At 44.7% G+C, this 15,352-nt stretch overlaps 2 protein-coding genes across 2 annotated transcripts; one reads left to right on the top strand and one right to left on the bottom strand.

Moving 5' to 3' along the window:
* Positions 1 to 491: 491 nt before the first annotated feature.
* Positions 492 to 1,761, bottom strand: EDB91DRAFT_1079020 (uncharacterized protein; the record flags this gene model as incomplete). Its single annotated transcript, XM_041315083.1, has 6 exons — positions 492 to 664; positions 747 to 772; positions 846 to 952; positions 1,063 to 1,106; positions 1,197 to 1,347; positions 1,618 to 1,761. 6 exons carry the CDS (start codon positions 1,759 to 1,761, stop codon positions 492 to 494), a joined length of 645 nt encoding a protein of 214 aa, XP_041180901.1.
* A 338-nt stretch (positions 1,762 to 2,099) lies between these two features.
* On the top strand, positions 2,100 to 2,874 carry EDB91DRAFT_1079019 (uncharacterized protein; the record flags this gene model as incomplete). Its single annotated transcript, XM_041315082.1, has 4 exons — positions 2,100 to 2,159; positions 2,215 to 2,278; positions 2,378 to 2,527; positions 2,738 to 2,874. 4 exons carry the CDS (start codon positions 2,100 to 2,102, stop codon positions 2,872 to 2,874), a joined length of 411 nt encoding a protein of 136 aa, XP_041180900.1.
* Between the last annotated feature and the right edge of the window lie 12,478 nt (positions 2,875 to 15,352).

The following is a 15,352-nucleotide window of genomic DNA, read 5'->3' as shown; positions in this document are numbered from 1 at the left end:
CGACTCTTTGTTCTTTGAAATATGCAGATAAAACATTGATGGTGATATTCTTGATGAGCCTCCAAGTGTTGCCTCCAAAGTCTCTTTGAATAACATGTTCATGATATTCTCTTGATGGAAACAAACAATACAATGTGAAGGTTGTGAAATTCCAGCATCAAATCCTAAAGTAGCAGCACTGATCAGACTTCGAGGATCATTTGCATCCATGAAGTTTAATAATGTCGTAGCGAGCACTGAAAATCTAAGCCATTTCCAGTGCAGTATAAATGAGCAAACGACCTGGGCTCAATATAAACAAGGAATGCAATCTGCTGGGCCGACAGCACGGTCCAGTCTCTCACCAGCAAACATTTCTCCTCAGGGTCCCTCGCAAGTTCTCATCCAAACCCGCAGCCTCCCATGTCCCTCAAGTTCCACACGCAAAAACACATTCTTATTCGCCTGCAGTCGCCCCCCACTGAGACGTCCTCATGTGGCAGCCCAGTGCGCTAGTTTTCGCCTTTAGAAGGTGCCAAGTCAATCCCCCGGTCTTTTTCGCCCTCTGAGATGGGCTTAACATCAGAATGCACTGGTGATATGACACCAGACTGCTTCCCGAGGGTACCTTTGTGGCGCTCGACAGTGAGGTAACCAGTGTTTGGCTTCAGGATGTTGGCGTCCACTGGGGATGTGAGGTGAGTAGAGCACATCAGAGGCAGGTCTTCTGACTCACTTTGGGGCAGTCAGAATGGCATAAGATATACACAATTTGGCACCAGGGTAACACAGGCTGCATGGCCGTGTATGAATTTACTAACAAGTATATTGGTGGCATAGAAATGCCTTGATGGTGAGAATCATACCTGAACTTGGGAACAGCTTCGACGAGGTGGAATTGAATGAGGTCCATAACCCACTTGATGGCTCTTGTTCGAACTGAGTCTGAAGCTTGACTTCTAAAACACCATGCCTTCGAAGAGCATGAATATATCCTCCGATGTCCGCTGGTCAGGACGATGGTCAATGTCAATGTCGATCTGCCGCCAGCATGGGACCGGCTGTCCCATTGTCTTCGCGCACCATCGTAAGTTTGGCATCACGCGATATCCACACACGATCATGTCCTAGGAATAGAACACAGTCCTGTTGTAGAAGATCATCTTAACTAGTATATTCATGAGTGAGGAAGGCAGACGTTGGGCGTGCTTACATACCTTGTTGGAACTGCTTCGTAAGAATATGATACTGAATCTTGCTCGCAACTAGACCTTGGAGCTCTTCATCCATGATGTATTCTCCACGTTGAAACACGTTCATGAGAGGTTCTTTGATAGTATACCCTGCCTTGACAGATTTTTTGCAGGTCTAGTCAGTACTGTAGGCATGATGCCTTGTATCTCAATATGTCCATCAAAATTGTGCACACTTTGTTGGAATCCTATCCGTCCGAGAATGAGCAGGATCAAATCCGATCAATTATGGGCGAGTGCAACCCAAAACGAGATGAACAAGTGATGCGTCTGATGTTGGCTGAGTATTCTCAATATTGCTGTCTTAAGCATTTGTTAGATTTGTGGAAGAGTAGCAACAGTTAGACAGAAATAGATATAGCAGATAGATTTGTACCTGACTCACGGATGAGTCTGTAACAGACAACATGATCATACAAAGCCACAGCTTGGGCTTTCCAACATCCAAAGCTGAGCCCTGGGCCATGTCCAGGCCATGACTTTGGCCTGGCTTGGCCTGGCCCATGGCCTGAAGCCGGGCCATGCACATCACTAGCGGCAAAGCACAAGCGAATCATGCAAGGATCTCACCCGCAAAGGCCAGACTAAAAAATAGATGTAAATGAACAAGTGTTAACATTCTGACTAACATCAACTGCATCATTGCCGCGTTCGCTCTCTAGTACCAGTGAATGTGAAAGGGGTAAGCTGAAACTAAGAGTCTTGACGAAATGGAACTGACATAAGCACCACACTATTCCGGAAAATGCCGGAAACACAACATTGTCCAAATCAGGATGTTTCCCCGATAACTCAACAACAAAGCCTTGAAGTTAACTTAGGATTTATTCACTTCCGATTCGGATTTATATTCAGTACTCTAGTACTATGAACAACCATGCCAATGCTAATGGGGGATTCGGGAATCAAAATGGAGATGAAAATCAGGTGCATCAATGACTTTTTAACATTGGATATTCACTGATATGATACAGATCCCTAGACAACTGCTCCAACATGCTCCAAGGCCCTGGGACGTGACATTCATGATGCCAAGAAGACAACTGGTGAGTAACATACACATCCGCAAGCTGCAGCACTGACCTTGTTGAAGGAGTTGATGTATGTTACATGGGCTGCCACGCGAATTTGCATGCACCAACAAGTCTATGAACCTGCCTTACCACTCCCTCCATATCCGCTGCTGCTGGTCTGGGAAGACGAGATGCGCGTGATGATGGTGCTATGGATTGCAAGGGAACGCCAAATGTTTGAAATGGAGATGCAGGAGCTTGAATATCTCCTGGGATTCAGATGTGCGCGTTAGCGCTACTAGGTAAGTTATTTAAAACTACATACTTCCAAATGGACTTACAAGATTATCAGACAGGCTGCATGCTTCGGATACATACACTGTACTTACACAAATACCCATATCCAAATTCTGTCCCATTTCCTGTGTCTGGGCAGTGAGAGCACTGATGGACATTTTGAAATTAACGTCCAGCATCAAGTCCTGCCGATAGTTTCTTCCGAAAAAAATTCTGCACAGGAAGTGAGCGGGTGCATTGTACACAAGCACCTGCAGGCCTACGCCACGAAGTCCATGGATTCATCTTGGCGAGACCAGGAAAAGCAATCAGGAGGATTGATCCGACAATAAATTCAAGACGCAAGAGTGATGATCATTTCTGTTAATGGTGGCAACTTGGGGCTACTTTGTGCATGGGGTGGGAGTTCAGTCTTATTGTTAGTAGCCTTCATAGTCGTGAATTGGCCCTTGGGCTCACCAGGATATTGATGCAACAATAAATTGTTGTGCAGCAAGAGGATCAAAAGACAACGACCTGTCTCGCTCTCTAGAACTCCCATGACCTGTTCTCACACTGGTAAACGAAGCAGATCAGCTAAAAACGAGACAGACTTGTATTTACATATGCAGCCGAGAGTGCTAGGGGGTGCCTTTCCTGAGGAATGGTTTAAGAATTACATAGACAGAATGAACGAGGAAACCAAGTCTGTTTGTTGGTGAGATTCCATACAGCGTCTTCAATGAGAACTGCTTGCCATCCTAATCTTGGGCAAGATGAGGACCTCAAAGCGACATATAGAGAACAACAACTGCGGGTTGTCCTTCAAGTAGACACTGGCAAAGGTGTCCTCCCACTCAATGGTCATGAGTGAGCGTGGCAGGCTGTTCTTTACGTTCTAAGTTAGAAGTAGTTAAAGATTGGTGAAAAAACTCACATGTCCTGCTTTCCCGTCTCATACCCCACAATTCACAGTCCAGTCTGCCTGCGCCTAACACCCAGTTCATCGCCTACAGCAGTTTGCTCTTCTGATGAGGCATTAAGCAACATCCAGACAGGGCTCAATGCCCTTGTTGTAAAACTTAGATTCCTGGAAGGCATTAACTAGTCCATACAACAATGGATCTGAGTGAGCGTTCGAATAATACAAACATATTAACTCACCGCTCCTCAATCACATTTTTGACAGTAAACCGGTTTACAAAAACATCTTGCTCTAACATGGTCACATGCCAGTGCATCATGGTAAAGGAAAACGACTCAAACTTCGTGAAACTAATTTTTGCCAAGGTTAATAAATCCATCACCAGGCACTTCCATGTCCATTTGACAGCTGGATGCTCCTTTGGGGCCAAACTACTCAGCACCAGTTTTTTGCCCTTTTTCTGGCTGTCTGAGGATCCCGTACCACTCTTTAGTGCACTTGTTGTGAACCTAAGTGCAGCAGATCATCATTATAGCATCTTTGTCTGTTGCAAAATAGAACAAAAACACACCTCACAAATATATAAACCATCACCAGCCTGAGATAAACCCATCTGTGCATGGGTAGTCTTGCAGGTGACCCTGTTATGCGTGTTGCAATCATGAAAGTCCATCTAGAATGGACTTGGAATGGAGGACAAACAAACTGCCTTCAACCACAGACTTGGACGACAGGTCTTGATGGACTTCACTTACCAAGAGTAGAGAACCTTGAGCAATATCATGATCGATAACAGCCATTGAGAGATATAGAGAATCTCTGTGTTTATATACCCCTACAAACAAGGGCAAGTGCTAAGACGCGGTGCCCTATCATGATGGGCTGTCACAGTGTTGGAGGTTATTGACAGGTATAGGATGTAGGTATAGTACGAGTAGCTGAGGAGCTTGCATTTGAGGTGATTTGTTGATGTGTGAGTGGGGTGTTGGTGTCCGAGTTGGGTACAATATGATACATGATACTGTTCTCCTTGATAACAGACATTGAGAATACAATGAGATCGAGAATACGAGACAAAGCACAGGAACGGTACAAATACAAACAAACAAACAAACTCGGGAAATGTGGAAATCAGAATATATCCGCGTGACTCAGATGCAAAGAGTAACAGAGTCACGTCATCTTCACTTTGAAGTGTGTGCGTGATTGGTGTGTAGAGGATATGCAATCCATACATTCGCGACTCAGTGATTCAAGCCTCAACATCATCGTGCAAAGTGCCTAACATCAGAAGGGACGTTCACAATTATGAAGCTACTAGTGAGTGAAGATCGATACTGGATGGAGGGAATTTAAAAAGACGGTAGGTCATTGTCATTGTCATTGTCCCCACCCCCTTCATCCGAGTCTTCATCTTCCGTTTTGTCGTCACTAATCTCTTCATTGCTCTCTTCTTCTTCTGCATCGTCGCATCCTGCACAACACTCTTCCTCACTGTTGCCTTCGTAGTCCATATCTGCCTCGTTGCTGTTGCTTACAATGGTTGTGCCTGGAGACTTGAACCTGAGACAGTCTTTGGTTATGTTCCGCACCATGGCCGGATGACCAACACTGAGGTGAGTATACCGCATAAACATATCCCGATTGACAAATCTGGCTTGGAGGTTGAGAATCAATATATGATGAGAACAGATATTTGCGCTCACATGCCAATGTAATATACTTCCCAATCATCTAACTCCCCTTCAGGACGCATGAACAATTTTCCATAGCGAAGGGAGCTAACACTGTGACCTGAAACAAAGGCCGGAAGTAAATGCACACCTCGAATCACCTGTCCTGGATTGAGAAACCTGAAAGCATCCGCGTCAGATTCCTCTACAAAGGCGACCTTGGGAAGACGTGTGTGTTTCGTGCCGGATTTATGGTTCTGCAAGGGGGCCAGCCATCTAACCCATAGAACTTTGAGATGCTGCTTCACAGGTTGCCCCTCGTCGTTGAGCCACGTATCCATATGATAGATACCTAATACACGAGCATACCAATATGGGTGAGTTGGCGTTGTCTTGCCTGAGAGCACCATGACGTCGGCGTGTGTCCTAGGGTTGATGGTATCATACTCGTGCCTCATATCATACGTGGTGTAATGTACTTGCATGGTGTGAATGGAGTAGATCGTGTTGTTAGGAATGATGACTGAGTTATGTTCTTCATCTGTGAAGATATGGTTGCAATGGCTCACGTCTAGCTTGTGCAGCCTATAAAGGATGTGATCCTTGAGTTTCGGTATGAATTTCTGATAACCACCATGAGTAAACATATGTATAAAATGTCACTCGACTTCTACCTTGAGAGCTGGGTCGTCATTATGCTCTCAAAGGAACATGAATAGAGCAATTGGATTGTTCCGATTGCATGCGATATGGTAATGCTTTCCGGGATCAACTGGTGATTGATTGATGGAGGGGGATACACATGCTGTGGCCTCTGCCACCCGTCGAAGTACACGGCACCTGCGTTCATGTTTAGCTAATTGTGATGGAGTGTCCTGCTTGTTAGTCAGTGGATAGAACACCTTCAGCGCTCGGTGTGCAAGCTCCCCCTGTACGAGGATTTCAGGTGCATAATAGAAGGAATGTCATTGATACACACAATTTGAGTAGTAAATGAATCAGTGGTCCTGAAAAACCTTATCGTCCTCACATAATCCCCCATCACATGAAACTTATAAGTGTTCAGATTGAACTTCTTTACCTTGGGCCCCATGGATTCTGGAGAGACTTTGTGGGTTTCAGAATGCTGATCGAATCTTCTTTGATGAGCTGCTCTCTCTTTCGGTAACTCCAGAGTGTCGAAGGTAGCGCATGTGTCGGTCCAAAACTTTCACAACTGCTGGGAGAGTTTTTTGAACGTTTTTTCCAGAAAAATCAAAGTAGAATCCAAGTGTAACCTGAGTTTAGCAAGTGCATGCCACTCTGCAAACTGATATAGCAGAGACTGCACGGTTGCATCGTGCTTGAGAGGGAAAATCCCTTCAAAAATTGGAATAGCACACTGGAGGGAATGTCAGCGAGCCTGCGCAGAAACTTAAACAACAAAAAATAACCTGTAAGATGTCTTCAAAGTCACGGGCTGCCAATTTTTTCATCTTGGAGGTGTTATTCACAAATTTGCGAATCACACCGCTGCCAAATGGCGGGACCTGGCAAAATCTAACACGAGATCGAGAAGTTGAAAACTCATTAGAGTGTAATGATAATCCGTATGAACTCTACATACCTCTTGTCGAGGGTTGCGACAAGCTGAACGCCATCAGGGAGGGCATAAAGGAGCCTCATTAGGTGTGTAAAGAGTGCCTTCCAGGTACCTAGTTCGCACTCGTGCATCAGGTTGACGACAAGCATCCGAAATGGGTCAAGGCCTAAAGCTCCCAGTTTCTCAACGAATTGATTCTGCAAGGACTAGTTTTAGCGGATTGTATCTAATAGGGTTGGACTTACCAGAACAGGCACCCACGAGCCTTCTCCAAGAGTGTCTTTGACCTTTGCACCATTGACAGTATTTCCCGATCCATAGATAAACTCGCGAGCCTCAGCAACCTTAGTTGTAACATAGACTCGAAGGTTACTTACATGGCATTTCATGTCCTTCACGAGTCCAAGGTAACCAAACAAGGCTTTCGGTGTGAGGCAGCGAGGACATGGGCACAAGCCCATGTCCTTGATGGTCGCGATTAAAGCCCTGGAAATGTATCAGCCATCCAACATTTTTAACGAATGCAAATGAAAAATGTACTTCTCTGGATAGTCAGCTGAATAGGTGAAGATTCGAGGATATACTCTCCACATGACTCCATCGGCACATTTCACAACAAATCTGTGTCAATATACATAGAGAAATTCTGTGTCCAACAAGATTTCCCAGCACACATGAAATAATTCCCTTCGGCAGTGTGTGAAGGGAGGTCATGCCGGTTTTTGAGATTCTAGGCAGGCTACTTAGAATATCTTTAATACTATCAGGAAGCTGACGAAGATAGTCTATGTTAGCGGTGTTTGTTAAACATGCAATCAGGTGGGCTTACGGAAGGTAAAAATCCTACAAGGTGACATGATCCTGATGTAGGTGATGAATGTAAGTATTTTGTGAGATTTCCGAAGTAGGCGTAAAGCAGCCAAGCCTTGGCAGTTCCGAAGTTCGCCAGGTGAGTGGTGTTGGAAAAGAACATCAAACCTGCGATAACACATTCCAATGAACACCCGGACTCCTTTGGCAGTTTTTGAAGATCGTCCTGAGCTTCCAGCCAAGCATCAGAGGTATAAAGCTCGTCGTATATTCGCTCTTGATGATCATCTAAAGGATCCTTCCACAGATGTTTAAAGGACAAAAGATGGAATACCCGTGCTTGAGCATCTGTGAATGCGATGCATATAACTTCTATGAGAGGGTGATAATGGAACCCAGGAATAGTGTAAGGCTTAGAGCGATCCTCCTTGGACTTCGTCGGAATGTCGATTGTGATGCTTGTCTCGATCCAGTCATCTGGAAAGGTGATTCTCTTCCCGCTTTCATCCTTATCCAGTTCTCGTAAACCCTGTCTCACTGAAAACCACTGAAGGTGTTCGTGGTCGAAATCTTCTGTGAGCATTACATCTTTGACAAGGGCTGCGACTTTAGTCTCTGATATCCGACTGGTGCCGGAGTTCATCCAGGACATGAGGAAATAAACTGTCATATTAGGAAAGGGGTATGGTGGAGCAAACCCGCTTGGTGGAGAATCAGCTTCTTGAGGGGCAGTTGGACATGTTCTTCCAAGCAATGAGGATGGAACAAATCTGTCTGGCTCGAAGGAGGGACGATGAGGGTATAGTCGGCTGAGGCCAAACAAGTTGAAAGGGGTTTGAAGCGTGTCTCTGAGTGTTAGAAGAACGCGTCAGAATCTGGAGAGGGCAGGGAGGTCAGCCAGATTTTGAGTTGATGGACTCTGACCTGACTCGGAGTAATTGATATCTTCCTCCGAGTGCGCGACGTCATCGAAACACCTTGGGATTTGTCTCATAGGGCGTGCTGGTTCCTCTGGACGAGTCGAGAGATCAGAAACAGAAGGCAAATGACTGCTATTCAAAAGAGACGAACCAAAGTCAAATCCATCTTCCATCTCAATATCAGCATCATTTTGTGGAATTTCTTGGTCGAGGGAGTGTTGCGAGTTGGCAAGATCGAAAGTATCGAGGATGCGGGCGGCAGACCCTTGCCTTTGTTTTGATGCTAGCAATCGGCAGGGGGCAATTGGTCTCGGACGGCCCATTACCTGATATTCGAGTTTACATGAGTCACTAAGAATAACAGTTGCAACTCACGTGTGAAGTGTTCGCAGACAGGTCGCCGCGACAGTGAGGAGGCCACAAATGTGCAAGCAATGAGGCATCTTTGGCGCATTCCTGTCTCTTCTGAGTTGCATGAATGCTAGACTTTTTATATGAATGACAGGATCACGATGCCTGTTGAGTCCATGGGTATCTGTTGCCCTCTCCCAAGAGCAACCAGATGCACCACACAATACCATCATTAAAAGGAACAAGCCAGAGAGAAGGGTGATAATCCAACTTGAGCTTTGACTCGAATATCCTGCAATATGCATTTGTGGTGCTTTGGAGCTCCTCCAAGTTGAACTAGCTTGGAGGCGGTTACAGTGGCTATTTAAGACTCTGACTCTTTCAGATTCTGTGCAGCAGCTTCAAACAGTTATACAAGCCTGTTGGACTCCAACTTGGACACCAGTAAGTCATGGTTAAACATTGAGTGACGATCAAGTTAGGCCTGGGTTGCAAAGCTGAGTTATTCGATTTGAATACTATGATCAGATACTCACATCTACACTCATACCAGCTCGTACCATGACAGGCTCAGGTGCCTTACTACTTGGATTTGACTAGAAAAAGTCGAGTCTAACTTAATTTGAGCAATATTTGTCTTGAAAATACTTTGAACGCTGCTTGTGGTAAGTGCTAGTGTCAAATTACTATTCAATTCCAAGTCAATTCGCCTCATGGTAAGTGACTACTTTGAATCTGCCCTCAGATTTCGGAATTTCACCTTCTGCATTGACGGGGTTCGTTGAAGAAGTTTGAATTCGAGTTGTTCTAAGTCTCATAGAACTAATTAATAATTCCTAGTTGTGTGGTGACAAGATGTTCTTTCCCGATTGGGAAAGTTATTGACACTTACAGCAGTTATCCTGAACTTATTGTGATCATACGAGCATATTGCATCTTTTGCGTCATTCTGTCCTTTCTTGCCCATTGAAATATCAATGCTTAATATTTAATAATAGTAAGTCCAACGTGTTGGCACCATGTTAAATGATCAACATTTGGGTGTTGCCAATCCGGAACACGTACAAGTTAACTTTGAGGGGAAAGAGTGACTTTGGGACGTTTAGCACAGACCATTCATGATGAGTCATTCACGATCGCCATCAAAGTACAGTGATTGGTCTTCCATCAGCAAGCCTCGGTTTGTCTACTTAATAATAAGTTGTCCACAGCACATTCATATCTTACACTCCAGATGACTTACCGAACCCTCCTCAACTCCCACTTTGGTTGAGCCTAGCAGCTCTCCCACTTTGTTGAACCCAGAGACTACTACTACTGTTGCTGGCACACTTACCCCTCAAGTTGAAGAGGGTAGCTCAGTAACAACCATGCAAAGAAAATTTGTTTGTGGTCATTGTAAGCGCTCCTTCTAGTGTGCCTTCAAGTTATTTCAAGCCGGCGACCGTGACGAGGATTGCGACTTACCGACAAAGAGATTCAAGATTTTACAAACATCTGTGAGTATTTTTATTTCTATGAACATAATCTAGATCCCAATCTCAAGTCTAAAATTCATTTCAAAGTGGAACTGCACTCCTCCGTCCAATTCTGATAGTTCAAACTATATCAACCAGTGTATGCTCGAGCTTTCCCGGATCACTCACTGAGTCATTGCCGCAAGAATGCGATACCAATGTATTCGCTCTCACGAACTAGATCTGATAAAGTCCATTCTTGAAGGTGAGACAGAGGTGTCACAAAAGGATATGAATAGCATTGATTTGCAAATCGGCTCTCTTAGAAACATGCTTTATGATGGAGGAGTGACAGTGATAGGGAACAAGGGATGCAGGTCTGACTGTAGCAATTATGACCAGGCCTGGTATGAAAGCTCTGATTCATCTGATAGTTTGATTGGTGATAATTGCTCAGCCTGCGAGTCAGGCTGTGCGTCCGAGTTGGAGGAGTAGCTTATTTGACGACTCACCAAGAGCATGTACTGTTATTCTGTGTTTTGTCCCTATCATCTTTTCATTTGTGGTACCCAGGCCACCATTACATATGTCTTTATGTAGTTTTGCACTAACACTGGCAGTAGCTCATTCAATTTACTTCTGTTGAGTTTTGCAAGATGTTGGGCTCGTCCTCAACAATGTCATATCAGAGCGCCGCATTTACTATGGTAGGGCTCATGTAAACTTTTCCCCCCAGCAACATGGCACCACAAATATTTTTCAAACGCCCACCTCCTATAGCAGAGTTTTGAAGGTTTGCTGGCAGACGACCATCTGACCAGACTGTGGCGGTGTGAGCTCCTGGATGGTATTACTCATAGTGACTGTGATGGACATGCCAGGGCGAACAGAACCAACTTATAAGTGATGAGTTGAGGTGAAGGATGTGTCAAGAGATGCCTCGAGAGCATATTGTCAGGGGGGAGAGTCGCACTGATATAATGTGCATTTGCCCCTGTGATCTTGAGTCGCAAAAATTGCAATCCAAGGCGGTTGATAGTGGGGCATACTGTACTAGTATATCTCCCTAGCTAGCCCAAGGGCCAGGAGGTTTTGGGAGGCCAAAATGGGAGAATTTCCGCAAACCACGAGCATAGGAAGCAGCAAAGGTGACATGAAGTGGGGAAGGTCTCATGCAGCTTTGATGTCAATCCATGGCACAATCTAGATGAAAAAGATGTGCAAAATTGAGAATAACTGTTAAACTAGTATAGTGAAAGACTTGAAAGCTTGACCAGCAATACAGTGATCGGTGACCAAACGGCGTCACCACTCTCACATCTCAAATTTATTGTTGGATCAATTTTCCCAATTGCTTTTCCTGGTCTTGTACCCTCTTGTTTTCTCAACATGGCATGAACTATCGATACCTTGTTCAATCAAATAGCTTGTACGGGACAATACAAAATGTATATGCCAATGCTATATCCGAGTCTGAACGAGAACTCAATGTTTGAAGATATCTCGGAACAGATGTCAATATCTGGCCGTGGCTAGTATGTCTGGATTATGTTGACGAGGTCAATCGCCCCACATCATCATCACTAGCATTCTTACTAAGGATTGCCAGACAGACTCAAAGCCCCAGGGGGGTTGGCTGGCATCGTCAACATGTGTGATGCCCTGAGTCCGAGTCGTAATGCTATTAGTAAGTGGCGAACTGCATCGACTCAGAATTACAAGAGGAATTCCCACCTCGATTCAGTTTGCCTCGGCGGCAACACTACATTGTCATGATGTCACAGTTTAAAATGAAGGAGATAGAGACGTTGCCGTCCAGTCATGATGTGACTTGGAAGCAAGGTGTTCTGGGCCACAAAGGTTAAAATATAGGAGTCATGAGGCCGCCAGCTACGAAAAACTTATCGGGCTAGACTTGCCCCAAGGCCCCTTGATTTGAATACTGTAGCAACTGTTCGTCAAGTTGATGATCAGTGGATAATTCTTTTAATTAGTAAAGTTACGAACCAAGGATTCCCCACGCTTTAGGCTCACCTTAATTACATAAAGACCAGGTCTTATCAACGGATTCAGCGGCACAGCCATATGAGGGTCAGGGGTACATGCTTCTCTTGCGCTACCTTACTAGTTTTGCTCTCTCTATTGGCTTTCAGTGTTTTCTCCTACTCACATTCATTGGCTTCCCTTCCCACAGTACTAGTGACAAACAGAGACTCTTACCTGAATTGAACAACTTTTTCGACTTTTCGACGTTTTCGATCTTTCAGCTCTTTGACTTTCAACTTCTCCAAGTTTTTCGAGTTTTTCGAGTTTCACTGGCTTTTGCATATCTCGCTTCACAAATATCGCAGAGTGTCATCATGAGTAGAATTTAGAACCTAGTGTTGTACTGCTTATGCCAATTCATTCTGTCAGGAACAGACTTTGCATTGGACAACTCCAATCATTTCTGCCGAGTCCTGTCATGATCACCTGCAGTGCTGTCCGATTTTGTACACATTCATCATGACTAACCTCAAGCACAATCTCATCATGATCATGATGGAGGCCTTTCATATGACCATCGCTTTACACGATATGATGGAGTTGAAGAGTGGCCATGAGTCATTGAACATTGTTAAGGTCATGCTCAAGGGACAGGTTGCTCAAAAGGGCTTCGGCTTCAGCTCGTGCGCTGCGCCCCTTACCTGAGTACGTGCCCTTTAATTTCTGGGGGACAGAGGGGAAGTCTGATGGAAGTCCAGGGAGTTCCAGAGGACTAGTGTCGGTGGAGTTCGGTGGAACTCCAGAAGGCTTATGTGGGGACGGAGTAAGGCTACTATGGAAGTCCGGAGTAGAAACTGAACAGAGGTTAGACTACCCTAAGGTAGAGCCGGAGAGTTAGTCCTAAGGTTTAACCCCTAAGACTCGGAGGTGGACAAGAGATGAGACTCAAGTCTGGAGATTGCAGGAATGAGCAGAACTAAGATGATATTCGAACTAAGGAGTTCCAGAGTATTACAGGGGTTTATATACTGTAGGTATCATCTAAGTAAATCAGTTAGCAAAGGTAAGGGCTATGTATGAAGCATGTGGAATATCTATTAGTAAGTGTAACAGATCAAAGCAGTGAAGTCGGAAATGAAGTAGGAATGGATGGATCAATAAGCATAGCGGAAAGGACATAACCGGTGACCGGAGCAATAGCTAATCTAAAAGGAGTTAGGGGTGAGTGCGGAGATGAAGGCAGAGCACCGGGCAGAATAGCAGGACGGAGAACCAGACTAATGGAGTAGAGTCGGAATCCCAGATCCGGAGGTACGGGATATGACAAATGTTCTCCATTGAGTCGGTGAGTCAAACTATCATACTACTGGTGTACGTCTGAATCTTGATTGGAATATTATTATCGAATACAGACACTCCAATACAATTTATGGTAGCCCAATATCTGGCAGATCAGCGTGACAACTTGAAGGGTTGAGTCATCCAGTTCATTCGATGCAATCTATCTGACCAAGGTCAATAATCACCGTCGATGGCACCTCTGACTTAATGAGTTTTACCAGATGCGTATCGTGACTCCTGAAAACCTTCAAGTTGAACTTTATCACATGCGGCGTCGGAGGGTTACTGTGACCATAACAGTGTCCTACTCAGGATTTTGTTATATTTTACCTTTCATCAACTATTGACTATCTGAGTCCCAGCTTTCCCTCTCCCACCCAAAGTATCTAAATCATGACCACTCCGTCTGGACTCAGGGATTTTCAACCTATACCCCACAACCCTGAAAATCCCAGGCGGCATGTGACCCCTTCAGAACGCCGTCAGTCACACTGTTTGCAGCCGTACACTCGCGTTTGCAGCACAAGCGAGGCCACACAGTACTCAGAGGCCTCCTCAATGGCATCAGGAAGCTTTGTATCCTCAGATTCCGGCAAGCCAAGGGCAAAAAAACTGGCTCTGAGTGATCTGCCCTCAAAGGATCATCCAGCCGTCAAATGGGCACGGAAGCGCCTGATGATGGATTTATTGACCAGTCTACTTTTCCGAGTTTCTGTACATGTATATGCTTGCACTGTGATGTATTTCCATCTTTCCTCCCTCCAGGCTCAGTTCAATTCCTGCTTGCACTGACACGTTCCAGTTCACACTGTCGCTCGTGCTGATCTATTACTGATCTTCTAGTCTTTCTCTTACATCAGGAAATCTTGAGTTTACCTTCTCAGCCTTGTAGTACTTAAAATTCGCTTTTTCACTAATTTTCTGCACATGGAAAGTGGCCACCATGAAATTAAGTTGGAAGACTGAAAAAAAGTATAATAAGAGAAAAAGTGCAAATTAGGGCGCTCCAGCTAGTATAAGTAGTAGCACAAAATATAAGTCATGACTGGCATAAAGATCAACACAAAACTTCGAGGTGTTGCACTCGTCAGTGCTTGGTATGGGAGTACTATGTAATAGTGCCAGTGACTGGCATGAAGATCAATGCCAAACTTCAAGGTGTTGCACTCATCAGTGCTTTGTTCATGGTTACTAGTGGGTATGTACCGACTGGCATCACTAATGAAAATGTGTCCTGGTTTGGTGCAAGGAATGCGAAGGGCATTAAACCCTGGTTTGACATCTGACATGGCAAACTTGAATGGACAGCAGAGCAACCTGAATTATGTGTACTAGTAAGTATTACAGCACTGTTTGTCTGAGTTTAGAAAAATGTGTTTCAGCACTTACAAAAGTGTTGAATTCTTGTCTTCAGTCTATTTCCCTTCCCTGCACCTGAACCGTCTGCCACTGCTTCTATTCTGCTTGCTATGATTTCTACTTGTGATTCGAGTTGACACAATTATTATGGCACACCCATTTGTCAAAGATTCGAGCTCGGATAGTAGCATCAAAAGCTTGAATGTTGAGGGAGGTGTTGCAGCCAGTGGGGAGCAGGCAATGCTCTGTGAGTGTTTTTTCCTTGTTCTGTACTCCAGTGACTGATATAGTACTACTACTTTGACAGAATGTCTCCTGCATTTTTCTCCTTCACATATTCTTGAACATTTTCACACTCCAAGCTGCGTCTATAGTATATATCATATTAATGCACCATCCACGTAAATCCTCCCTGCCACAAGCTACT

This window comes from Suillus paluster (assembly GCF_016628075.1).
Source record: "Suillus paluster strain FC165 chromosome Unknown EDB91scaffold_8, whole genome shotgun sequence".
In the NCBI taxonomy this organism is placed as follows: domain Eukaryota; kingdom Fungi; phylum Basidiomycota; class Agaricomycetes; order Boletales; family Suillaceae; genus Suillus; species Suillus paluster.
This window is presented reverse-complemented; position numbering and strand designations above follow the sequence as displayed.